Source organism: Phoca vitulina, unplaced genomic scaffold (genome assembly GCF_004348235.1).
Source record: "Phoca vitulina isolate PV1807 unplaced genomic scaffold, GSC_HSeal_1.0 scaffold40, whole genome shotgun sequence".
NCBI classification, from domain to species: Eukaryota; Metazoa; Chordata; class Mammalia; order Carnivora; family Phocidae; genus Phoca; species Phoca vitulina.
The window spans coordinates 15,874,018-15,901,166 of NW_022589743.1; the positions used below are offsets into that span (position 1 = coordinate 15,874,018).

At 45.0% G+C, this 27,149-nt stretch overlaps 1 protein-coding gene across 1 annotated transcript; it reads right to left on the reverse strand.

The window, feature by feature from the left end:
• Window positions 1-24,236: 24,236 nt before the first annotated feature.
• LOC116647458 (C-C motif chemokine 4) lies at window positions 24,237-26,274 on the reverse strand. Its single transcript, XM_032428860.1, has 3 exons — window positions 26,049-26,274; window positions 25,425-25,539; window positions 24,237-24,618 (listed from the first exon to the last, which is right to left on the reverse strand). The coding sequence occupies exons 1-3, from the start codon at window positions 26,122-26,124 to the stop codon at window positions 24,531-24,533; spliced, it is 279 nt and encodes a 92-aa protein (XP_032284751.1). The 5' UTR covers window positions 26,125-26,274; the 3' UTR covers window positions 24,237-24,530.
• Window positions 26,275-27,149: the final 875 nt, after the last annotated feature.

Here is a 27,149-nt window from a genome sequence, read left to right on the forward strand (position 1 = left end):
CCAGTAAATAGTAACAAAAGGGTAGGATAAGCCATACAATTAAAAGGAGTTCCTATCTTTTAGAGATAGATACAGAAATAATATGTAAAGAAATAATGTCTGGAATTTGCTTTAAACTAACATGGGATGAAGAGAAGCAGGTAGGATTAGAGATGAGAAAATGATCACACGTTGATAATGGTTGAAGCTGGGTGAGGGGTATGGGTTCTATCCTAAAACTAGGGAAATTAAAACTATCCCAAAACTAGGGAACAGAAGACTGTTCTGTCTGCTTTGTGCTTAATTATCTCCCATAGTTAAAAGTTTAAAAATAAGGTATGTTGAGGGAATGTTCAAAACATTTGAATGAGCAAAGTGTTTGTATTCACAGACACAGTAAGTATGGAAATACATTGAAAAATGAATAATGTTTCTCTGGGCAATGATATTGTGGGTGCCATTTATGTATTTGGTTATATAGTTTTGGCTATAGAGTCTTGTTTTTCAACCATAAATATGTATTTGGGGTGGTGAAAGTTATTCTTGTTTTAGATATTTATTTATTTATTTACAGAGCGAGAGCCCGCGCACATGAGGGCACGTGCGTGGAGGGGGAGGGGCAGAGGGAGAGTGAGAATCTCAGGCAGACTCCCAGCTGAGCATGGAGCCCAATGCTCAGCTTAGTCTCATAACTCTGAGATCATGCCTTGAGCCAAAATCAAGAATCAAGAGTTGGGCGCTTAACCCAATCTCATGATTGGACTGGGATTATAGGTTTTGAGAAAGAATACGGCAACCAGAAGACAGAGCCCTGGGGCCAGGAGTGGCTGGTGAGTCCCACACTCAAGTGGCCTTGCAAGGGTCAGACCAGAACTGAGAAGTCAGAACAGTAGAACACGAGAGGCTTATGCATGTTCAAAGGAGAGCCATCCCTGGAAATATCTAGAAAGATGGGGAGGCAGAGGAGGCATAGAGGAACCAGCAGAAGGATGATCAGCAAGCAAAGCACGGAGTTATGCAGTGCTGTGGAAACCACCCATCAGCCCTGGATTAGCCTGTTCCAATCACTAGCTGGAGATAACCTCTACTCCAAGGGCTCTGTGTGGCTTATACTTCCGAGATATCCTGGCCACTCTGAAACCAACATCTGAAAGGCCACAAGAACCAGATTCTTATAGAACTTGCTTAAAGTTCCCTGTATACTTCTTAAGTTTTCAGAAAGTTTCAAATATAAATGATAGTCAGTGAGCTGATGCAGGTCATTCATTACTGACCCCTTTGGCTTTCTTGACACGACCTTATAAAACATCCAACCCTAGAACAAGGGAGGACTCATGACCCACAGTTTGGGGGTCAGTCCCTAAGCCTCTGGCATTCTTGGGGTTTCCCTGGCAGAAGAGCAGTGACCAGAACTGCCTTCCAAGCATTGACTCGAAGTCAATTCTGTGTCCTGCAATGGAACACCAGAGCCAAGGCAGAGTAGTAGAGAGGTCCGATTTCAGGTCTTAGCTAAGGCACTTAGTGCTGTGTGTCCACATAAAGTTATACCTTATGAATGCCTGGCTAGGTGTTGTTTCCTTTTCACTCTAAATGAAATTGCATTCTCAGTGAAAGTATTCTTAACTATCTCTGCCATGGCCTATTGACTTCCTTCTCCTCCAGAGCATTGACCCTACAGAACTCCAAGTAATTATATGGCCTACTGATCTGTAGACCCAACAGTCACCCATGTTGGAGTTGAGAGGCTCTCTTCTTCTTGGGCTCAAGAGGAAAGAATCTGGCATAAAGGAGAATTGGTGTCACAGCTTGAGTCCAAAGGCAATCTGAAGGCAGAATTCCTTGTTTCTCAGGGTTCCTCTGTCTTTTTCTTTGACGGTCTTCAACTGATTGGATAAGACCCACCCACATTGTTACATCTGCTTTACTCAAAGTCTTCTGATTTACTTGCCTGAGATGATGACTAGGGGCCCATCCTTCACCCACAAGCAGATCTCCAGTTTCCATACATTCATTTCTCAGTGGACAGCAACCCTGTAGATGTAGATGTAGAAATACTGCAGTATTTCTTACGCTTTCAGATCGTGGTGTCCCTGGAATACATGATGATCCTTCTAGAGTCAAGGCTCAAAAGAAACCTATACCTCCCCAGAGGAGATACATATTCTGTCCCCCATGACCACAATTGCAACAAATTCATTCAACCTTCAGGGAGGCTTGGAAAGAGAACATCCATATGGATACAACGAATGGAAAGTCATAATTGAAAAGTGTTTACTACCGCTGTGGAGACAGTGCCTAATTCTGTGAGATTCACATAGGAAAACCAGTCTCAGGTCAAAGGTTGGGTTACCTTTCTTACACTCCCCCAAGGCTGGCTGCTGGAAAGCCCTCAGCAGACTGACCTGCTGTACCAAGTCTGTAAGCCCAGGCACCTCTACCCTCCCAAAAAGGAAAGCCCCCAGGATGAAGGTGGTGCTTAGCCTCACGTCAACAGGCAGCGTGGTGCACACACAGAATCCAGCCCAGTTTATAACTTCCATTATGAGGGAATGCGGCTGGGCTGGGCTGGACATATGAGTGGTACTGAGTAACATCTCATATCCACATAGTAATCTGGCTCCTTTATTCTGTCTCACTACGGAGGGAGAATTTTCTGTCTGGTTCAGATGCCTCTTCAGAGAGATAAAAATGCAAATCGATTTATAGCTGGAGAAGTTGTCAGCCAATTTCTTATGAGTTTGCTGTCATCTCACATAGAGTTTCCTGGTACCTTTGAGAGTTATGTTCAAGGAATTTCTCATGAGTGTCAAAAGTGAAGGTCTATAAAGAAGATGTGGTCCATATATACAATGGGATACTACTCAGCCATCAGAAAGGATGAATATCCACCATTCGCATCGACATGGATGGAACTGGAGGGGATTATGCTAAGTGAAATAATCAAGCAGAGAAAGACAATTATCATATGGTTTCACTTTTATGTGGAACATAAGGGATAGCACAGGGGACCATAAGGGAAGGGAGGGAAAACTGAAGAGGAAGAAATCAGAGAGGGAGACAAACCATGAGAGACTATGGGCTCCAGAAAACAAACTGAGGTTACAGAAGGGAGGGGGGTGGGGGATGAGTATTAAGGAGGGCACATGTTGTGATGAGCACTGGGTGTTATATGCAACTAATGAATCGTTGAACATTACATCAAAAACTAATGGTGTACTATATGTTGGCTAACTGAACATAAAAAAATAAAATTAAAAGAAGTGAAGGTCTAAGCTATATAGCATTCGAGCCTGTTTCAGCATTTGATAAATAAAACACACCACGTTCGGATTTTCCATTTCAAGTTCCCGGGATGGCTCATCCACCATTCCCCTTGCCATAATTAATGTACTTACATAATTAGGGATATAGCCTTGGTCCTTAGCTTACCTTTGCACATTTGAAGGGTACTTTTTCAGCAGAAGCTAACCAAACCTAAAAGCTAATTAATTAGAAGTCTTATTTGTCCTTAAAAACAGAGCTCTGTGTAAACAATCTAGGATTAAAACACAAAGTGTGGACTTTCTCACAGGTCCTATGGGGTCTGTGCTCAGAGTGTCTACCTCACTGAGAAAGTTGTCCTGAAATGAAATGTGTTTTCCAATTCTGTGTCCAGCGCTCCAACCTGAGCCACTCACCATCTCCACATGCCTCTCCAGACAGCTCATGCCTCACATACACCTTACACATGGAGGTTTGGTGAAATGATTATTTGGGGGTAGGGGGAAAGAGGCTGGAAACAAGCCAATCTTCTGTGTAAACTGGGGGGAGCGATTAAGTGTAGGGGTGGACAGGTTTTTATTGGTTTATTGGTTCTATGGGCATTGTTTTTCTTTTTCTCAATCACTTTGCAATGAGTGGTTATGGCATCCGAGAGAATAAGGCTTTTGGTTCATTCCACTGAGAGAAAGGCCCTTTCAGGATGTGTGATTTTTTTCCCCCCTCAAAGTCAAGGGCTCATTTGGGATTAAAAAAACAAACTTTGAAAGATTCTGCCTCCCAGCTGATACCTTCCTGCAACAACCTGTTCACAGACTTCCCAATAGCCAAAACCAGAGCAAGGGGAGCAGCCTAAGGAAGCCCAAAGCTACCCCTTCCCTACAATTTGCACCAGGGATATGGAATGTTCTGCCTTGAGTATGCTCAGAAACTTGGCATTTCAAAGAGGCAAATCAAATAATCGCATGATAAGGAGTACCTGGAAAAAATCTTTTCCAGCATGGGTTTTTTTAGATGACTTTCTTTTCTGAAGGATGTATGTATGGGCAGAAGGTGAGGGGAGAGAGTCATAGCTACCCAGCCAGACTGGAATCTGAGCCTCAGAATCCTGTGAACCTGTAACACGTTTCTGCTCTGTTAGGTGGAGTCAACCATACTTCATACACAGAGTTGGGGAGTGATGGGTGGTCAGGAGGTGACACATATAGGCTGTGGGGAGAGACAGCCACCCCAAAGGTGGTGAATAGCTTAGGCCAATTAAAAAGTGCTGGAGGTATCACAATCCCAGATTTCAAAATATACTTACAAAACTCTAATAATCAAAACAGTATGGTACTGCCACAAAAATAGACACATAGATCAATGGAATAGAGTCCAGAAATAAACTCATGATTTTATGGCCAATTAATCTAAAAAGGCAAGACTATACAATGGAAAAAAAGGCAATCTCTTCAACAAATGGTATTGGGAAAACTGGCCAGCTACATGCAAAAGAATGAAACCAGACCACTTTCTTATGCCATATACAAAAATAAACTCAAAATAGATTAAAGACTTAAATGTGAGACCTAAAACCATAAAATTCCTAGAAGAAAACATAGGCAGTAATTTCTTTGACATTGGTAATAGAAACATTTTTCTAGATATGTCTCATCTGGCAAAGGGGGAGGAAAAAAGCAAAATTAAGCTATTGGAACTACACCAAAATAAAAAGCTTCTGAGTGGTGTAGAAAACCATCAACAAAACAAAAAGGCACCCTACTGACTAGGAGAAGATATTTGCAAATGATATATCTGATATGGGGTTAATATCCAAAATACATAAAGAACCTATACAACTCAACACCAAAAATAACCCCAAATCATCCAATTAAAAAAAATAGGCAGAGGACCTGAGTAGACAGTTTTCCAAAGAAAACATACAGATTTGGCCAGCAAGCACAAGAAAAGATGCTCATCACTCATCATCAGGGAAATGCAAATCACCACCACAATGAGGTTGGTACCTCAGACCTGTCAGAATGGCTAAAATCAAAAACACAAGAAATAAGTTATTAGGAGGTGGAGGAGGGACAATGAAGTATCCTCCAAACTGAGAGGGCACCTTGAGACCAAAAAATGAAGCAAGTTTATAAAGATATAGTTTATAAAGATACTGTAAAGTTCATAAAGATATTCTAAAGCTGGAAGTGAGTGTAAAATGAGATGGTACTTTGTGTACGGGCCTGTGTGCGGTTGAGTGTTAATTATCTTCCCCTCATTTATGTGGCTCCCCAAATCTGGGTGACCACAGAGTCTGCTAAGCCTTTATGCTCAGCCTTGTCTATAGAGTAAGTAACAGGTATTTTAACTCTGTGAAAGTCCTCTCGAGGGTGCTACCACTGATGTGACTCAACCTCAATGCTGTCCAGTCTCTGTGTCTCTCCATTCCATATCTCAAATTCCCAGGAGGGGAAAAACATCAGCTTGATCAAAGGTCTCTATCTGGATCATTCAGCTAATGTCAAGGAGGCAGCCCTTCAGTGGAGGAGCCTGGGCACCAGAGGACTGCCTGTGGGGAATGGCTCTGGTCTTCCATTAACTTCTACCTTGACCTGTGGTGATCTGAAAAGGATTCCAGGGACACATCTGGGTTCTAGCCATACTGCCTCCAGCCCCTATAGTGACCAACCACGCTTTTTCTAAAAGATCTCTCTTTTCCTCTGCTACTCCTAATAGGTCACATATCTTTAAGCTCAAGGTTCCAAGATTTACCTGTCCTGGAGAGAGGAAAGAGGTCATATCATATTTAGACCCACATCTGGCTGCCTGGCTGCCCCTATTTCACACCCATTTACCCCCACCCCATCTCCCTAGTCTTGCCCACATATTTCTGGGAGTTCCCGAGGTGTCCGCATGTGCTCACCAACAAGCCCATTCATGACCTTCTCATATGGCCTCTGTGGTATGCTCTGGTCTCCACAAAGCCACTTGAGCCTGCCCCCATTGTCAGGATCCTTGCAGGCATGCCACCCTGTGCAACAGGGCACTCTCTCCAGGTAATTCCAAAGCTAGAAATCCCCCCAAGTGCCAAATGGTGCCTTGTTTCCATTAGTCTTCACATGGTCACACCATGTTCTGGATGGCAGTGGGGAGACTGCCTCTCACTTCCCAGGCTCAGAAGTCCTGTGACATATTGAGTAGAGAGAATAGGTAGAAAGCCAGTTCCTGCATCTCTCCTGCCTGTCTCTAACATGGCCACCCCAGACTTGCTAGCAGGTTCTCCTACCTGATTCATGTAGACCAACTCTCAGGAGAGCATGGCTGGGGCTTGTCAGACCAGGCAGTCGGGGGCTCCGCTGGGTGTCATCTAGCCTTGAGGGAGTGAGGAGCGTCCTGGGACAGGCTCATCCCGAGGGAGAGAAGGGACTGGAGTAGAATTCAGCACAGTAAAAAGAGGTTGTGGTTGCCGGAGGGGATGGCAATCCATCTGGCTTGGGGACCATAACCTAGATTTGTCCCCAGTCCTTATAGATTATGCCTGCGCCCATGGGGCCACGGGACTGTGAGGAAAAAACAACAGGAAACACTAAGCCTCTGGTTCCTCTGTTCTCACTTCTGTCCTCCTGAGGTTAAGGGACAGCTATTACCTGTGATCCCTCGGGCCTCAGGGAAACTCTAGTTCCATGCTTAGAGAAGACACCCTGTCCAAGCTGTTGTTTAAAGCCTTGGTTCTGTGAAGGTGAAGCAGGGCTGAAGGAGACTGACCTCCCTCACGCCTACAGAGCTGGGCCGGAGTGTGTCTCTGGAAGCTGAAGCCCTCCGGCAGCTGCCAAAGATAACACACACCTGCGTGTGCCGCCTTCCCAAACAAGCTCTTTGCGCCAACAGCAAGAGCCTTCCCTGTTCAGCAGACGAGGCCACTACAGATTAAGGGCCGCCACATGAGCAAACGAAAGAACATGGAGTAGGGTGAGCAGAACTAACCTCCAGGGAGCACCTCATCCACACCCAGAACTTCATGGGCTTCACCTCACTGTGCCAACCCAACCGCGGCATCATGTTGAGCACCTCCGATTCACAGATCAGGACTCGGACCCAGCTCGACTTGTTCATAATTCCTGAGGAACTTAGTTGCAAGGCTGGGTAGGAGATACACTAGTCCTATCTAACTTCTCAGGTCATGCTCTCTCCTCCACACCACCTGCCTTGCCTTTTCCTCTATTGCTGATCCCCACCAGGGCTCAGGTGCACGTGTCATGTTGCAGGGGGGCCAGGGTAAGGAGGAGCTGACATTCCCTACCACGGCCTCCCAAATTCCTTAACTCGACTCACCCGTTGAAGGTCTTCACTTGGCCATACCACCTGAGAGACCACCGGTCAACGCTTGTTTCTGGTGAATCAGGCTCCTGCTATTCTCTATAGGGGGACAAGGGAAACCATGCCTAGATAGGATGATTTTCTTCCCCTCTTGCCAGCTTTTATAAGACATACATAAAATGAATTAAAAGTCCATACTTCACAATTACATTATGGTCTTTATGATCTTGTTCACTCAGCTCTCACCTATGGACTTGTGTTGTCTCCCACACAGCTGTTGGTGGGAATACTCCTATCTTGGGAGGCTGACTTTGTGGGATGTATGGCCATGAAGCTTAGGTCATGTCAACCCTGACCATGGCTGAGGAAAGGGGAGGCTAGATATGGGGTGTGCAGGAGAGGAAATAATCTCCTCTATCCTTTTCGGTCTCTGGCTGGGCCTAAGAATTAAACTGACATAAGACAGATTCACAGGAGAAAAGCATACAAACTTTCCTCAAATGTTTACATATAGATGGGAGCGTTCACAAGAGAATGAAGATCCAAAGTGACCAGAAAAGGACACTTTTATACCATTTAGACAAAGAAGCAATAAATTTGTCTAGAATTGACAAGACAAAGGAGTTTGGGCTGGGGTAGTACATGGTGAGGTGACTAGGATGACAGGGTTAGGTCACAAAGTTTGTTTGCACAGATTTCCCAGATTTTCCAGTCTCTGATGATGGGAATGTCTTCCTTCCTACTGGTGTAGGGAAGGCATCTTTCATCTGGGAGTTTTATCTCCTGCTCTCAGGAAGAAGAAGGAGGGTCAGAGTACATATTCTGTCTTGATAATCTCCTTTCTGATGTTAGTGGAATTGGATCTCTCTAGGTTGTATTTGTGGTTTAAGAAAGAATGTAAATGCATTAATTTAAACATAAGGGTTTACAATGAAAAGTAATTTTCCTCCCCATCCCTGACTTTCAAGCTCTTCTACCCTGTTCCCTCTCTAGAGGGACCACCATTGTAATTTCTTGGGTTTCCCTCTAGAAATAGTCTCTCCCCCTCTCTCTCTCTCTGTACCCAATAATATTCTGAAAATATTTTAATTTAATGCTTGCATTAGTGTCAAGGTCATTTGGAATGCATATTTGGGCTGATATGTATTTGGTTAAATTCAAGATACATACCTGAGCTGTTTTCTTTTTTTTTTACTTAATTTATTTTATTAAATAGACTAGATAATTTACCATCATAAAGACAGAGCCTGAGGCTAAAAGTACAGATAAAGTAATATTTACATCTTTATCATTAGACATCATGTGGAGAATGCCCTTATCATAAAATGTACTTTTTTAATCTAATTTTCTTTTTTTAAAAATTTTTTATTGTTATGTTAATCACCATACACTACATCATTAGTTTTAGATGTAGTGTTCCATGATTCATTGTTTGTGCATAACACCCAGTGCTCCATGCAGAACGTGCCCTCCTCAATACCCATCACCAGGCTAACCCATCCTCCCAACCCCCTCCCCTCTAGAACCCTCAGTTTGTTTTTCAGAGTCCATCGTCTCTCATGGTTCATCTCCCCCTCCGATTTCCCCCCTTCATTCTTCTCCTGCTATCTTCTTCTTCTTTTTTTTTTTTTTCTTAACATATATTGCATTATTTGTTTCAGAGGTACAGATCTGAGATTCAACAGTCTTGCACAATTCACAGCGCCTGAGCTGTTTTCTGATCTTCTGATTATACAATTTTTTTCTATCCCCTTTATTTCTGTTCCTTGTTTTACCATATGGCATATAACCTTATGCTAATTGCAGAGATGGGCAATTAAAACTTGCATTTCCTAACATCGAGAGTCTTTTTTTTTTTAAGTAGGCTCCACATCCAATGTGGGTGGGGCTGGAACTCACAACCCAGAGATCAAGAGTCCTATGCTCCACCAACTGAGCCAGCCAGGTGCCTCCATGAATACACATGTCTATTCATCAGGAATTTACCCTTAGTCACAGTCATCTGCATGTCCTTCTTCTGATACACGTTGGTAGAACACAGTTTGGGGGGGAGAAAGCAACAGTTGTGGATTTTGTATTCTCTCAGGAGAGTTGCAATCATTCTCCCATAACTTAGTCCTCCAGAAATAGTAGATGGATTACTATATTGTACTTGCATTTGAAATTTCTCACTCTGTGTTTATTCTGGGCACTTATTTCCTATCAGGTGGAACATGGTAGCATTGATTGGTGCAGGTAATGTAATATTCATGTCATCTGATTTCATTCCCTTAGTGTTGGGACATCAGTATTCAGTCTAAAGGGATACAATTATGTCAAGAGCTCCCTGGTCTTGTTGTACATTTGTTTCATTACCCATGGAAGGGATTTCTTTTGTACAGCAGTCTTTTTATTTTGTTAACTAGAATGAAATAAGCAAATATGAGGTTGATATAAATGTAACTTTTTAAATATTTTTTATTTTACAGATAATCATTGTATAAACTTTGAAAAATTTGGAAATGTATAAGGAGGAAAATGAAAATCATCCGACCTGAATAGACGTTGCTCAGAGGAAGACATACAGATGCCTAACACATACTTGGAAAGGGGACCAATATCACTAGTCATCAGGGAAATACAGATTGAAACCACAATGAGATATAGCCTCACACCCATTAGAGGGTCTATTATCAAAAAAGAAATAGATGAAAAAAGAAGACAAGTGTTGGAGAGGATGTGGAAAAAAGAAATCCTCGAGAATTGCTGGTGGGAATGTAAATTGGTATGGCCACTGTGGAAAACAGTATGGAGGTTCCTCAAAAAATTAAAAGTAGAATTATCATATGATCCAGCGATCTGACTTCTGAGTATATAGCCAGAAGAAAGGGAAACAGTATCTCAAAGAACTATCTGCACTCCTGTGTTCATTGCAGCATTATTCACAATAGCCAAGATATGGAAACAGCCAAAATGTCTGTCTACAGATGAAGGGATAATGAGAAGGTCACACACACACACACACACACACACACACACACACACAGAGGAATATTATTTAGATGTGATTGCCTTTTTTTTTTTTTAAAGATTTTATTTATTTATTTGACAGAGAGATTGACAGCGAGAGAGGGAACACAAGCAGGGGGGAGTGGGAGAGGGAGAAGCAGGCTTCCCACTGCGCGGGGAGCCCAATGTGGGGCTTGATCCCAGGACCCTGGGATCATGACCTGAGCCAAAGGCAGCTGCTTAACGACTGAGCCACCCAGGCGCCCCGTGACTGCCTTTTTATATTATTTGTTATTTAAATCTTTTTGCAAGGGGAAGGGAAGGATTAGAACACACTATCAGAGCTAGAAAATCTGTGCATTCATTTGTGTTATATCGTAAACCATAGTTTTCTGAAATCATGTCTTTCTTCATTTTTTGCGTCTCGACTAAGGGTCAACAGATGTTTTCTGTGAAGGGCAGATAGTAAGTACTTTAGGCTTTGCAGGTCATTTTCTCTGTCCCAGCTACTCAACTCTAATGCTGTAGGGCAAAAGCAACCAGAGACAATGCATAAACTGGTTAAGTGTGGCTAGATTCAAATAAAACTTTACAGACACTGACATTTAATTCCATATAATTTCACTTGTCACTAAATATCATTCATGTAAAGTATAAAGACCAGTCATAGCTCACGGGCTATATACAGAACCAGATGGGGGCTAGACTTGGCCTATGGGCTGTAGTTGATGGATCCCTGATCCAGACTATCTGAAAACAAATAAAAAATCAAAGTTGTCATCCTCTCTCAATATTTTAGGAGTTTAAAAATAAAGATATTTTGAATAAAGAGTTTGAAAATGGGGGCACCTGGGTGGCTCAATCGGTTAAGTGTCTGCCTTCAGCTCGGGTCATGATCCCAGGGTCCTGGGATCGAGCCCCACATCGGGCTCCTTGCTCAGCGGGGAGTCTGCTTCTCCCTCTGCCTCTCCCCCCTGCTCATGCTCGCTCTCTCTCTCTCTCTCTCTCAATAAATAAGTAAATAAGAGTTTGAAAATGTGTTTTCAGAGAAAAACTCCAAACTTACTTTCAGATAGTATTATGTTTGTCTGCCTCTCTTCCTTCCCTGAGACTTTCCCATGGCCTTGGCAATGGCTGAATCCTTGCAGGCTGCTCAGTCAGGTGCAGCAAGTCCAAACCAAGATCTGTTCAGAATTAGATGCCCTGGAAGCCTAGACAGAATGTGAAAATCCAGTCTGTGTGGCAAAGGCCAGAGTCAGAAAGGAAAGCCCCAGGAGGAGACCCCAAGTCCTAGCAGGGCCAGTCAGAATCCTTGTCAGGAGTAAAGAGGGGGATCACATCCATGTTCTAGAGTCATGTTGCCTTCAGCTTCTAACTAGACCTGTTCATGAAACCCAGACTGCTGCCAATTCCCTGGGCATATTTGGCCTGGGTCCACTCCTGACACCAATTTTCACACAAATCAATGCTTGTGAATGCAAGCCAAAGAACCAATTCTGACCAACTTGAGAGAGCGGGAATTTTGGAAAGATATTATTACACAGCTCACAGAAACAGCAGGGAAGACTAGTGAACCAGGCTCAGGTAAGTATCAGGAGCCAAAATAAGGCAAGTAGCAACGACAGAGCCAAGCACCGGTCACAGCAACGGTCTGGTTAGGGGCTGTTGCTGGCACCTCGCTGTTGTGAATTGTTTTCGACCACCCCTAAGTCTTAGTGTCACTCCCTAAAAATCCACGTGGTCAGAAAGAAACATCTTAATCCCAAAAACTCTACCTTCTAGCAAGTAGGGAGAGAGTGTCTAGCTCATATCAATTTCCATAGGGAGAAAATGCAGTTTTCCCCTAAACAGAGGGGGTTAAATGCAGATGAGAAAAATGAGAAGTTCACAAAATAACACCAACAACTTTCTAAGGTCTTCAAAACTATCTGGGAATGTCTGTGGAAGTTGTAGGACGCTATTCTCAAGTATCTTTGCAGGGGAGGGTCATACCTTGGCATTCAGAATGACAGATAAGAGGTGAGATTGTTAAGAATATTTCAAGGGTATTCTCATGAACTCCCATAAATGGCCAAATGAGACTGGAGCATGGAGGCGTTTGGGACAGGGATGAACAACCAGTAAAAGAAGATATCTCATTCCGATGCACAGGCTGATGAGGCCATTAGACATGGAGCTTATAAGATATATTATATGAGAAGCAAGAGAGACAAGAGACAAGCAGATATGGGAGACCAAACTCAGCAGGCTACATTGTAGAATCTAAGTGGAAGGAAGTAAACTCTGGGGGATGGAGCAGTCAGCTCAAAACATCTTATTTTTGTTAGGGCTTCTCTGGAAGATCTAGGTTTATCCTCTACTTAGGTAACATCTGAATCAAAAGCTCCACCCCCAGAGCCTACCACCTAACTGTATTGTTACTCTTCATCACTCCAGGCAGGAACGGGCACTTCCCAACTCACGCCACTCAAAGTCCCACTTCTCAAGGGTCAGGGTCACTCTGCTGGGTTTAGGCATCCAGTCCTGCTAGATATCAGTGTGTTGCCTTAGAATGGAGTATTTCCACACTTGCTCCTGCCCCGGCTCCTTCTGAGTCTTGCCCTAATAGAGGCTGTTCCAATAGGCCTGCTATGTGCTACCTGGTCATTAATTTTTATGCTTGACCAAATTCATATTCACAGGATGCTGCAGAAAATATTCTTGTGCCATTTGCTCTGTCTGAAGTCATAGACACGGAAGGAGGAAAGGAACTAGCTGGGAGGACCTTCCCCTGACCCTCCCACCTCTTCCTGCCTTGTATTCAAGGACTCACTGCCCATGCACACTTAGGGTCCTGCTAACCCACAGAGAGTCCACCACAATGCCCAGAAAGGAAGAATAATGGAGCCTGAATAATGCCAAAGATACAGTTTATTTTGGACAGAAGCTCTTTAGAAAGCAGTCACTCCACCACTTTAGATAGTCTTCTTCTAGGGCTACAATTCCAGGGATAGGTAATAGCCAGGAATGGATTGTGGAAGAGTCTTGTTAATGCCAAGCATCAGATTCATGGATTCATGAGAAATCTTCTGGGGGCTGGTATCCAGGCATGCTTCATAAACGTCCTGTCCATCTTTTACACGGCCACTAGGGCTATGCTCCTAAAATACAAATTTGATCATGACATTTCCTCTGCTTAGCAACTACCACCAGTTTTCTAAACTCTTCAGCAGGCCGCTCATTCCTCTTTAGACTCTGGATCAAATGACCCTCTACCAGCATCCCCCCACCCAGATGCTACAACTTCTACCTACCACATCACCTTCCCATCCCCAGCAGAGGGCCTACACTCTTCCCATCATCTGAACTGCCCTTCCTTCATCTGGCAAACTTCATTCATCCTTGAAGCTCTCCTGTAGAAGTTCTCCACTCTCTGACAACTTGTCCAACTCCCCAGGCAAAGCCAGTAACTCCTCCCTTTGCTCCCATGGAACTTAGTAGAAAATCTGTACAAAGCACTAGTCATGCTGGGTTATAATCCTTTGTATAGGTGTGTCTCCCTGACCTGGTTGTGCTTACCTTTTTATCTCAACTCCAGCATAATTCCTGCCTGACACAGAAGATACTCAATAAATTGGGGTCCCCTTTCCTTTCCCTCTTCCTCCCAAGATCACCCATTTTCCAGGAAGAGTTAAGCCTCTTTGGCAGGGGAGGGGAAGGAGGGTGAGGAACCCTTGGTTAATAATGACCTGTGATTGTAGAGTCATGGTGACTTGTCCCACTTGAGCCCCTCAGGGCTTTCCTGGGGTAGGGCTTCTCTTCTAGGAGAGAGCCTTAAATAATGCAGCCAGGGGTTCTGCCATTTGCTTCCAGCCCCTTTCTTTTGGAGTCATCCAGACATCTGTGTGCTGTGGACATGTGAGTGTCTGTCTGCCCCAGCAAAGTCCACCGGGGAGTTGTCCACCCCCTTGGACAGCTCTTGACTGATACATACCCACTTGTGGGACAGGATACATGCAGGCATGACCACATCCATTGCTGCAGCATTTCATCCCCCTGGGACATGATAGATCTCCCGAGCATAGTTCAACACAAGCCCCAAGGAATCCTTTGCGCACCTCTGGGCAGACGCCGGGTCTTTTTTGCCCTGCAACATACAAGGCTTTCTGTGGGGTCTGGAGTGGTTACTAAGACAGTGAACTGATGCTGAGGTCTGGAGCTCTCATGGCTGGTGGGACTCCCACCTCTTCCAGTTCTTCCTTCATATTCCTGATGCCCCCTTCAACCTCAGTGGCTACATGCTCACTCTTAGGCCCCCATTTTACAGCCTGGCCCTACGGAGAATGTTCTCCCCGCTCCAAAGGCTGCACAGTCCCAGCAGGCAAGAAACCTGCACTGTCATAACCCTCTTTATTCCACCTCATTACAAAATCTCTGATCACAGACAGCCACCTCCCTACCGCACACCTACCCCATGTTCATCCCAGAGCTACTCCTCATTGGAGTCCCCTTCCAGGGCACATCTCCCAGCGAGAGAGAAGCCCCACATCTAATCAGACCCAACCCAATCTAATAAGAAGAATGAGAAATGCAGGGTGATCGTTCCTGTAGGTCAAAGGAAACAGGTCTGACGAATGCCAAATCTCCCGTCTATAGCAGACACATGGCCTGCTTCTGTGCCAAACCATCCCCGGGCCAGAAGCTAGGCTCTGAGTCTTCTCTGTTCTCAGGTAGGATTCCCTCAGCACCCTCACCTTTGAAAGGAGGTCTCCGTGCGCATGCCAGCTCCATCCCCATGATGATGAAAACCATCAGAACAAAGGCTGCACCTGCCTTCATGCTGCCTTTGATGTGATGCACTCATGGAACCCAGCTCCGATTTATACGATCAGCGTCAGCGTCGGTGTCAGCAGAAAGGGAGGTGGGGCAGGAGGTAGTAGAGCAAGATGACTCTGAAAAAGTAAGCTCTCTGGGGAGTGTCCCAGATGCTCTAGTTCGTCATTCTGTTTCACAACTGTTTTCCCTCCTGGTTAGGCGGTGGTTTCTTAGAGATGCAAATGCAAAACAGGAAAGCTTAGGGACACCTTTTAGCCCTTTGTTCATTGTTCTATCACAACCTGGCACTGGTTTTCCTGGTGCCCTTAGGAACTGTGGCCAAAGAAAACAATTGTGAAATTTAGAATTTCAGAGTGAGACCTTGAACTATAAGGGTATGAGGTATTATTTGTCAGGGCCCATCTGGGGCCCCTGGGGATCCAGTTATGGGTAAGTGCTTCCTTCCGGGAGCGATGGTTGAATGGGTGCTTTGGAGCCACTTCTAGGGCTGAGATCCCTGAGCGGGTACGAAATGTGGGCCACCCCTTAACCACAAAGGTAGTGACAGGTGGCTGTGAAGTCAGTCCTTCAAGGAAATCAATGTTCAAAGATCCCAACTGGCCAGGACCTTGGGGGTTGAAGGATCCATCCTGATGGTTGGTGGTCTCTGACGCCCCCTGCTCAGGAAGCAGAGGTTCCTGGAGAGAGGGCTGTGTGGGTGAGCAGGGTGAGCTGAATTACAGGAGAGTACTAAGTGTTCGTAGCGGCTTGAGTAAGAGGTCCACCCTCTTTCCTATCCCAGTTCCAGAATCTCAGAGAAAGGAGCATAGGGGTAAAACCCCAATGACCATGGGAGTGAAGACAAATCCTGCTTTGTCCTTGGTGGTCAGAGCTGGGGCAAGCACCTCAGTACTGCCTCTGGGGAGGGTTGGACAAGCTACCCTATGAGCAGAGAAATACTAAGCAAGCCCAGGAGAGGAGGGCTCCGACTAACCCAAGTAGTTAGTTCACACCCAGCATCTCAGAATATTTTGATGCACAATGGGTACAAGCACCAGGAATGACTCTTCAGTCTGGAGGAGGGACTAGGGAACATGGAGAGGACAGGGCAGCTCAGTACAGGGCACAGATCAATGGACCCGGGCACACAGAGTGCAGAAAGGGCAAACCCCGATCCAGCCCTAAGGTGGCTGGCCAGATCCCAGGCTGCTGAGTAGCATGGCCTGGGTGAGTGCAAGAAGCCAGGTCAGACAGCCCCAAAGGACTTGCAGCGGAAGCCTTCAGTATGCTGCTTGGCAAGGGGAAGACTCTCTTTTCCTCCTCTAAAAGGGACCCGGATATGACTCTTATCATCTACCACCATAATCTTTGAAAGTTCATTTTTACAGAACAAACTCATGCATTAACTCTTGTGATCAATAATTCAAACAATATAGATATATCCAGAGTAACGCTCCAAGAGGTACTCAAATGTTAGCAGTTTGTTGTGTATTTTTCTAAGGTCTTTTTCTATGCTTTTATATACACACATATGTGTATATACAAATATATCATTTTTTTGCAGAAATAAAGTTATATGTATTATTTTGCTTTATTCACTTAACATGATGTCTTAGCTTTCCAGGTATCTTTTTTTCTTTTTCTAAATAACTACTATCTAAAATTCCATTATTGAATGGTTCATAATTTATTTAACCAAGATTCAATTGTTGAACATTTAGGTGGTTTTTTGGTGGGGTTGGGTTTTTTTTCTGGTTATTATAAACAATTTGCTGTGTATATACATCATATACTTTGTATATACTTCTTTGTTTATATATGTCAGTATTTCCCCCAGATTAGATGCCTAAGCATGGAAATACAAAGGATGTATCTACTGCAGCATTGGAAGATATTGCCAGATTGTCCTCCAAGGAGACTATACAACTTACACTTCCTCCCACAGTGAAAGAGACATCGATTCCTCCCAAACTGACCCAATACATTTGTAATCTTGCTTCCTCAAGTTAAATTTTTTTAAAGATTTCATTTATTTATTTAAGAGAGAGAGCATGAATGGGGGGTTGGGGGGAGAGGGAGAGAGAGAACCTCAAGCAGACTCCACACTGAGCACAGAGCCCAATGTGGGGCTCGATCTCACCACCCTGAGATCACGACCTGAGCCAAAATCAAGAGTCGGAAGCTTAACCGACGGAGCCACCCAGGTGCCTCCTCAAATTAAATGTTTAATGGACTATTTCAAGCTGTGTGTTCTCATACTACCCATTGCATGCATCCCAATTGGGAATGTGGAGCAGGGAAGTCTCACCACAGTCATGTAGAACAATTTAATTGATGGAAATTACACAAGACAATATAATCTCTGGTGTTGATTACTTCGAGTTTCCAGTAAGAAGCAAAGGGTAATGATGGCCTGTGACAGTTCTGCACAAGCATGCATGTCAATTTTGACAGCTGTGAGGTTGCTAAGGAGGGCCTCTTCCATAATAATGGGCCCTGTGCTTGCTCTTCACACCCATCCTCTCAGCCATCTCTCCAGGGCCTGTGGGGTTACTTCCATTGGCATCCCCATGTCACAAATGAAGAGTCTGAGACTCACAGAAAGTCCATGCCTTGCAAACACTCCAAACCCACTTCAGACCCACGGCTGTGTAATCTCCAGTGGTGGGGTCCAGAAAAGCTCCCCAGATGTCTTTCATGCACATGGAAGTGAGGAACACATCACCCACCTCATAAAACCTGATTTCTTTGTGAAAAACAAAACAATGTCCCTATGGAAAGCTGCTTTCTACTGCTCTAGTGATGATCACAAATCTGGGAATTTGGCAAGTCCTCATGACGTACTGTCACTTGAAAGGGCCAGGTGCCCGCATCAGCTGTCAGACATCCATAAAAAATCAAAGGAAAAGACTGAGTCTAGACATTGGGAATTCTCAGATGTCGTCATCCTTTATACCTGTAGCCATCAGAGTTTTATTCCTTGGTGTGGTTTTTTTTTTTTTTTCCAGGATGGCATGTGAGATCTTGGGGTACAGCAGCTTCTATGTCTAGACTCCTAAGTTGGCTGGAATTCCATTTTTCCTAGAATTTCATATCCCAAAGAGTCATTTCTCATCCCTGCCAAATCCTTCAAACACCTAACTGCACACTCAGCCCACCAGTCCCAGGCCTTGTTCATGGTGCAGCTTTGTCCTTCGGCATGACAAGCTGAGGGTGAACACCAAGACATTTTGTTACAGAGCACGAGACTTGGCTAGGTCAAAGATGATGACATTTAAAGTCAAATGGCACAGATCCAGCACAGATCCAGCCAAAGAAGTCTCTTTAATACAGGCGGGCCTGTTTGCCTGTCCACATTACTTTAAGTGTATAACACATAATATTTTGAGGAATTACCAGGTGTCTTCCCTCCTTCTTCACTTCCTTACACTCACTCCCATTCCCCTGTAGGGAAAGTAGTGAATTATAACCTAGACTCACTGCCTTCAGGGGAGAGTGGACACAGCTCAGAGAGACAAGCCCATTGAGTTCCTCAGTGGGTTTTTCTTAAAACTCTAATTGACATAATAGTTCTGAAAGCACAGGCTTTCCATTTCAAGATCTGGGCTTTCTGAGAGAAAGGGGTTTGAGTGTATGTGGGAGGGGTGTTTGCAAGGCAAGCCCCAAAGGAAACTGGGTTACTATCATAAATGATAGATTTTTTATTGTTATGTTAATCACCATACATTACATCATTAGTTTTTGATGTAGTGTTCCATGATTCATTGTTTGTGCATAACACCCAGTGCTCCATGCAGAACGTGCCCTCCTCAATACCCATCACCAGGCTAACCCATCCTCCCACACCCCTCCCCTCTAGAACCCTCAGTTTGTTTTTCAGAGTCCAATGATAGATGTATTTTTAAAGTTCATGATTTAAGAGCTAGTTTCCCACATACTGGGAGAGAAAATAAGATAGACACTATTAGCAGAATAAAGTGAAAGGTATGAGACTAAGAGTTAGCCATCTGAGAATGATCCTAATAAGGCCCAGCGCTGCCCAGGAAGAGGCTGGACTGTAGGGGAGGGGTAGGCGAGCTGGACTGGGAAGAGAAGTAGTGGAGCAGGAGGGAAGCACAGTCCAAGATGGCTGGCAGCCTTTCCAAGAAGTCCCAAGCCCTGTGGGCTCAGAGGAGCTTAGGGTGAGACAGAAAGGACAGAGTCATGGACCTGACCCCAGAGGCCAAGACAAGACAAGGGACCCAGCAGAGGGTCTGATGCCCAGTGGCCAGAGGGCTGAGACACACCTCTGCAGATGCCAGCAGAGGCCAAGGGACAACAAGGAGCAAGCTTACTGCACCCTCCAGTGTGATGAGCCTAATCACACCAGTGTTCCAGAATGACAATGGACCCTGGGAAGAATGGGAGGAGAGAATGGGAAGAAGTATGGCTCATGGAAGATTCTCAACTGGAAAGAAACATCAGGAAGTAATTGTGTTTACCTTGTGGCCAGATTAAACTTTCTACCATCAAAAGAAACAGGTGCTGAGGGGTTGGGTTCAATTATGGAAAAAATAAAGTTACATTTTTGTACCTCAAAGTCTGTGACTTTGAAATTTACAAGCATCGCAGTCACCAGGCAGGCTTATGAAATTTACCAAGGATGTTTCTAGAAACGCTTTGTATAGGGAATTGAGTAATGGGGAGGAGAAGATAGCATTTTCAAAGCTCAAGGAAGTGTTTTATGTTGGAATTAAAGTTGTCCAGCTGGCAAGAACTTTGTAAATCCAGAAGTGTAGAGGTGCCTGGATGGCTCAGTTGCCTAAGTGTCTGACTCTTGATTTCAGCTCAGGTCATGATCTCAGGATCATGAGATCGAGCCCCGTGTCATCCTCTGTGCTCAGTGTGGAGTCTGCTTGGGATTCTCTTTCCCTCTCCCTCTGCCCCTCCCCCCACTCTCTTTCTCTAAAATAAATAAATAAAATCTTGAGGAAGAAGAAAGAAGGAGGAGGAGGAGGAGGAGGAGAAGGAGGAGGAGCAGAAGAGGGGAGTCCCCAGGCCATCCTGTTGGGATTAAACCTATCTTCCCCTAAAAAAAATGTGATTTTCTCTTTTCTTCTGAATGTATATATTTCACACAATTTTCATATATCTAAAAATGAAACTACAAAACATAGAAAAATGCGTTAACAAATTTGTGTCTCAATTCCTACATCTTTTTCCATTTTCCTGTCTGCCTGGACTCAATGGGAACCCAAGAAGAGAAACGTTTAGAAGGGAGGACAGGGGGAGACAACTGGAAAAGAGAGAGGACGAGGCCCTCAGGTCTGTGAAAGGTGTGTGTGGAAAGCAGCTCAGAACCACCATGTGGCCGCTGGGCTCAGCCATCAGGAAGAACTGTGGTTTCTTCCACCATCTGTGGCTCATTTTATATCCTCGGTCACTGTTTCTGCTGGGTCAGCTCCTGGCCTCCTAGGAGGAAAATGCCTATGTCATGGGAGCATAGCAAAAGACTCTGGGTTGGAGTGGGATGGGAAGAGAACATAGAATTTGCATGAACCAGAACATGAAGGAACATACCCCCTCCTCCCCCAGCTGGAGAGGGATATGGAGGACGCAGACATTGCAAGAGAGTAGAAACACACGGGGCTGTGTTTTTCCAGAAGTTGCTCCACAAACTGTAGCTCTTGTCTCCTGCCCTGCTTCATCTGTTCTGGTTCTGGTCTTTACCCAGAAACCTGGCAAAATAAGTGGAAAGTCAGATACCAACTCCCTGGCCTCAGGCTAAGAAAAGGAAGTTTCATGAAGAAAGGAGAAAGGAAGAACAAGTCTCTTATTGTGCAACAGGTGAAGTCCCACATTACCCCATGGAGAGGATTTCACGCTGTCGTTGGGGATTCCAGGCTGAAGCCCTTCTTCACTAGGGTATTCAGGTCTCCGGCAGACTTCCCTGGATCTGTGGTCTCTGAGAAGCATAATTCTTCCCTTGCAATTTGCGCAGGGGCAAGGAGGTGTGGGACAAAGGGCTCCATGTGAGCAAGGAGACCCAGATTCTGGTCCTAACTCTGCCCTCTCTAATGGTGAAACCAGAGACAAATTGTGGCTCCGCTCTGGGCTTCATTTGACAAATGAGAGGATGGACTCCTCCAGATAGGAATCCAAGACCCCCACCCCCACCCCGCAGAAGGCCAGAGTGTCTCAAGAAGAGTCAGGTTTCCTCTTAACCTATCTGGGGGGTTTGTACCCTTCGTGAAGCTTCAGCCTTCGTACTTAGCTACGGGAGCAGACCCTCCTCTTGAGATGCCTCACTTCATTATAATGCATTGCCTTGGAATGTGTCCACTTCACCCTGAGTTTCTCCTGCAAAGAAGTTGGTCTCATCTTCTAGAATGTTCCATTCCCTTCCACACTGAGGAGGGGGTGACTCTTCAGCTGGTGATTGTATCCGTTTTCTATTGCTGCTATAACAAATTAATACAAACTTGATGCCCTAAAAACACACACATTTGTTCTCTTAAAGTTCTGGAGTTCAGAAATCCAAACCTGAAATCAAGGGTATCAACAGGGCTGCACTCCACCTGGAGGCTCTAGGGGGAAAACCATTTCCTTGCTTTTTTTCCAGCTTCTAGAACGGCACTCTTGCATTCCTTGGCTCATGGGCTCTTCCTCCATCTTCAAAGCTGGCAGCATAGTATTGGCTGTCGAATTGCCTTCTTTTCTCTGTAGCCAAATCTCCCACTGCCCCCTCTTATAAGGATACTTACGACTACATTTAAGGTCCAGTCAGATAATCCAGGAAAATTTCTCCACCTCAAGATCCTTTACTTGATCACATCTGCAAAGTCCTTTTTGCTGTACAAGGCAATCTTCACAGCTTCTGGGGATTAGGATGTGGACATCTTGGGGGCCATTATTCTGTCTACCTATCTATAGATCACCTGTCTACCATGGCGATCTATACCTTGTCTCAGGCTCGGGGATTATCCATTTTCTCTCTCAACCCCTTCTCTAAGAATAGAGTATGTGTATCTTTCATGAAAGACCACACCCTACCTCCCACCCTACCTCCCACCCTACTTCCAACACCCCTCCCTTCACTACTTTAGCCTCTGTGCCTTTAGGACAGTGCCATCCAATGGAACTTTCCACGGTGATGGAAATGCTTTATATCTGCACTGTCCAACATGGCAGTCATGAAACACATGTAGCTAATGAGCACTTGAACTGTGACTAGTGCAACTGAAGAAATGAATTGTAAATTTTATTTAATTTTCATTAAATTTAATAAAAAAATTTTTTTTAAGATTTTATTTATTTATTTGAGAGACAGAGAATGAAAGAGAGAGCACATGAGAGGGGGGAGGGTCAGAGGGAGAAGCAGACTCCCTGCCGAGTAGGGAGCCTGATGCGGGACTCGATCCAGGGACTCCAGGATCATGACCTGAGCCGAAGGCAGTCGCTTAATCAACTGAGCCACCCAGGCGCCCTAAATTTAATAAAAATTTAAATAGCCACTTGTGGCTAGTGATTAATACATTGGACAGCTCAGATGTAGGCAGATGAAAAGCAAAAGCCAAGCCTAGTCAGGCTCTGGGATGATGGGGGTGGCTAAGTGCAGGGCAAGGAACAGAATTGTCTGTTGGCCCCAGAGAGGTACATGGTCCCAGTTCTGCTTTTGCATTGGACTAATAACACTCAAATGATTTTCTAGGTAGCCCCCTCTTCATCCTACTCACACAATGGGTCATCCTTTTGGGAACCACGAGGCATGTCACGTGGAGCACAGAAAAGGGACTAACCTGGGATTTGGCATTGGCTAGAGTCCTCTGTCACACACTTGCTGGGTGGCCTTTAATAAGTCACTTCTCAGTCCCTGGCTCTCAGTTTCCATAAAATGAGTTGGACCAGATGGTCTGAAAGGGTCCCTGAAATAGACTAAAATTCTATGTCCCATGGATCAAGGTTTGACTGTATATGTAATTCTATTTCAGGCCTGTGTTCTCCCTGAGAAATTTTTTGTTTTTTTAAGTAGGCTCCACACCCAGTATGTGGAGCTCCACACAGGGCCTGAACTCACAAACCTGAGATCAAGACCCTGAGATCAAGAGTCAGACACCCAACCGACTGAGCCACCCAGGCACCCCTGTAAGAGGAAGTTCTGAGTGAAGAATTAAGGAGATGAGAAGTGGCTCTAGGTTACTCCCTAACAGTCCAGAACCAGATCTGACATTCATTCTTCTGTCCCCATGACAACACTTCACATTTGCTTTGGCTTTTAGAGAGCTGATTCACTAATTAACCTAACCCACATGATGACCCTAGGAGGATAGACATTATGCCCATTTTAAGTGAGAACGCTGAAGCTCAGAGAAGGAAAGAATCTTCCAGATGTCAGGCCCCATGATGAGTAATGCACACGTCACCTTACAGATGCCCTTTGAAGCCCCCACTTTCCAGGTGTGAAAATTGAGGTCCAGTAAGGCAAGATGACTTTCCTCATGGCATGCTGATAATAAGTTAGGCTTATTATTATTCTGACTCTGAACTACTTCTCCCTCCATCTACATTGTGCTGCTGCTACTATTTACAACTTCCCTACGGAATGCTGATGTGTGAACCCTTAGCATCACAGCTATCCTTTTGGATCATCCTTCCATGATGCTCCCCCAGCCAACCTACAAGCCTTAGCAAGTCATGTCACCTCTCTGCCTCTGTTTCCTCCTCTGTAAAATTGGAGATAACCAGTAGGGACTTTAGAAGGGTGTTAAAATCCCATTGAAAATGTTAAGTGAGATCATGTCTTTAGACATATTAGCCCATAGTAAGCACTCCGTAATTGCTCGTTCTTATTGTGTTTGGAAACAGTAGTTTGTCCCAGTCATAATACAAGGCAATTCCCTTCAACCCCAATCAAATTAAAATGCAAAGAAATTGTCTACAATTTTTAAGAAGTTTTATTTTGAAAACACATGGAATCAGTTGCATTATCCATACATCTACAATAGCAGAGAAACAGTGATGGTAGATTATCCCCATGGGGGACAAGTGTGCTTTGACAAAACAAATAATAGAAATAACTCCAAATACAATAACACAGCACAAAATAAGATTAAATTAAGAGAAGGAATGGGCTACTAAGAAGAGTCACTAGTGTGGAGAAGGTGCGTCTCGTGAGAAGCGTCGGGCTCAGGTGACGTTCCCTGGAGACCTCCTGCACCTGGAGCTGGAGCAGCTCAGTTCAGTTCCAGATCATCCATGTATTCCTGGACCCAGGGCTCGCTGGGGTTAGCACACACTTGTCTGCCCCTTTTGGTTTGGAATCTGTGGGACAAGGAATGGACAGATTAGAATCCCATGGAACCTTGCCTGTGGGAGGTATGTATCTTCCTTTGCTTGACCATGGTTCATGTTAGACAGCTCTAATAGATGGGGAAACCCTTCCTGGGGTGGTGCTAGAACTGGACCCCTTGTAAATTCTACTCTGGATTTAGCTCCACCTCCTGGGTTGCCCAGATTAGAAACAAATGAGTTTTGCAATCAATATGGATATATCACCCTACTCATTCTCTATTGGTCCTAGCAATGACTTTTCTGTGTGTTTTTCTAAGCATGGTTTAGGAAATCAGCCCACATCTCCTGTCATCTTTTTTACTTTCCCTGGTTTTCTGGCTTCTGGCTAACTTCCTCTCCCAGAAACCCCCTTCCTCTCCCTTGGCTCCTACCCAGCCCCCTCTGGACTCACAGGTGACTTCAAGACTTGATCCTCACTGACTTCTGGAAGGGCTTCAGCCCTGAGACTTGCCTCCCGACTGCTTGATTCCATCTTCCCCCAATAGGCTCCCTTTTCTTTTTTTTTTCTTTTTTTTTTTTTAAAGATTTTTTATTTATTTATTTGAGAGAGAGAGAATGAGAGAGAGCAAGCACATGAGAGGGGGGAGGGTCAGAGGGAGAAGCAGACTCCCTGCCGAGCAGGGAGCCCGATGCGGGACTCGATCCAGGGACTCCAGGATCATGACCTGAGCCGAAGGCAGTCGCTTAACCAACTGAGCCACCCAGGCGCCCTAGGCTCCCTTTTCTAATCCTGCCCCCACCCTTGCCTTGTGAGCAGCCCCGGGCTTGATACTCACACCACGGCTGGCTGGGAGCAGAGGCTGCTGGTCTCGAAGTAATCGGTCACAAAGTTTCGAGGGAGCTGCCTCAGGGTGTAAGAAAAGCAGCAGGCGGTGGGAGGGTCTGAGCCCACTGGAAAGAAAGGCAGGGGTGAGATAGAAGCTCTACAACAACCTGTTAATTTTGGCTTCTAATCATAGATATTCAGTGACCATTTCTATAGGATGACCAGATCCCAAAATATGGTCCCTTATATCCAATCCCACTCACCCTAAGTAGGAGTATTGTTCTGAATAGAAGATCATAAGAGAAAGCCATGAAAGAATTCTAGAAGTTTGGAGCTGGATGAGTCTCAGGGCATGTGTCTAACTCCCTCCATTTTACAGATGGGGAAACCAAGGCACAGAAAGAGTCAGGAACTTGCTTAAATGAGTCTACTGGTTGCCATTTCTTAAGAAAACAGGAACTTAACTATTACTGAATGCCTACTAGATTCTACATTTAAGAGCAGGCTACTTGGAAATCTTCCTGTCTCCCTTTTGTCCAATCCCTAGATTCACCGTTAGATCAGCCCCAACTAGAAAAGTCAACACTGCCTACACCATGACTCTAGAAGTTAGCGGCTGGAAGAGTGGACTTACTTGGTGCTGAGAGCGTCGGGGAGTAGAAGGCAGCCACGAGCACAAGGAGAGAAAGGACAGTCACACACAGCTTCATGGTCTTGGCAGAGGAGAGGCTTTCCTGGAGCTGAGACTGCAGAGCCCAGAAGCTTCAGAACCCGACTGTGTTCTGCACTGAAACTGATTTGGGAACCCCTCTTTATAGGAACTCTGAGGCCTCGGACAGAGTTGGAGGCACAGGAGGGCAAATGGAATTTCCAGGGTAGAGATGATGTCATGGTGCCAATATGGAAACTAAAGCTAGCTGACAGTGAGAAGCCCTTCACAGCTTCTCTTCCTCAGGGCGATGTCATCACAGAGGAGGGGGGAGTGGAGAAGAAGTGGGCTGTACTGTAGAGGGAAGTGGTACACCAAAGGCAGTGATCAAGACTGTGGAGAGAATTGCAAACCCCAGAGGAAGGACGAAACATTCACACCTGTCAGATGCTCTCGGCGGTTGGCACCTCCAGAAGCTGGAGGCTTCATGTCAGTCTTTCCAGGGCTGCCTGGCCTTAAGAAGGAAGGGGCGGCCAGGACTCCATGTCCCATTCCTGGGACTCCTTCTGCTGAGCTGAGTGACCTTGGTGCCCTGTACATTTTCTTGGACGTAAAGAGAGAGTCCAGCATTGAATGTGCAGAGGACCCAGCAGGGCAGCTCAGGAACATTTACAACTTCTACCTATTGGAGATTTACGAGGGGCCAGGCACTGGGCAAGCTGCCACATACACATGGCATTTAACCCTACCATACCCCTGAGCAGGACTGTGATTCTGCCCCTGGGGCAATGAGGGTCACACAGCAAGCTTCACTATCTCCAGGCCACACGGCTGTTAGGTGGCAGTGCCAAGATTTGAACTGAGATTCATCTGATTCTAAAATCTGGTTTTTTTCCACCCCATTGCCTCCAGTACAAATACAGAATGTGACCACAAAGAGAGAAAATGTTGACCACTAGGGCCAATACCACACACAAAGACCCATCTTATTAGGGCTGAAATCAGGAAAGGAGTTTGGGTCAGTCTGTTCTTGAACAAGAAGGGAACAGAAAAGAAATAAAGATTTCAATATGTTTACTTGACTGA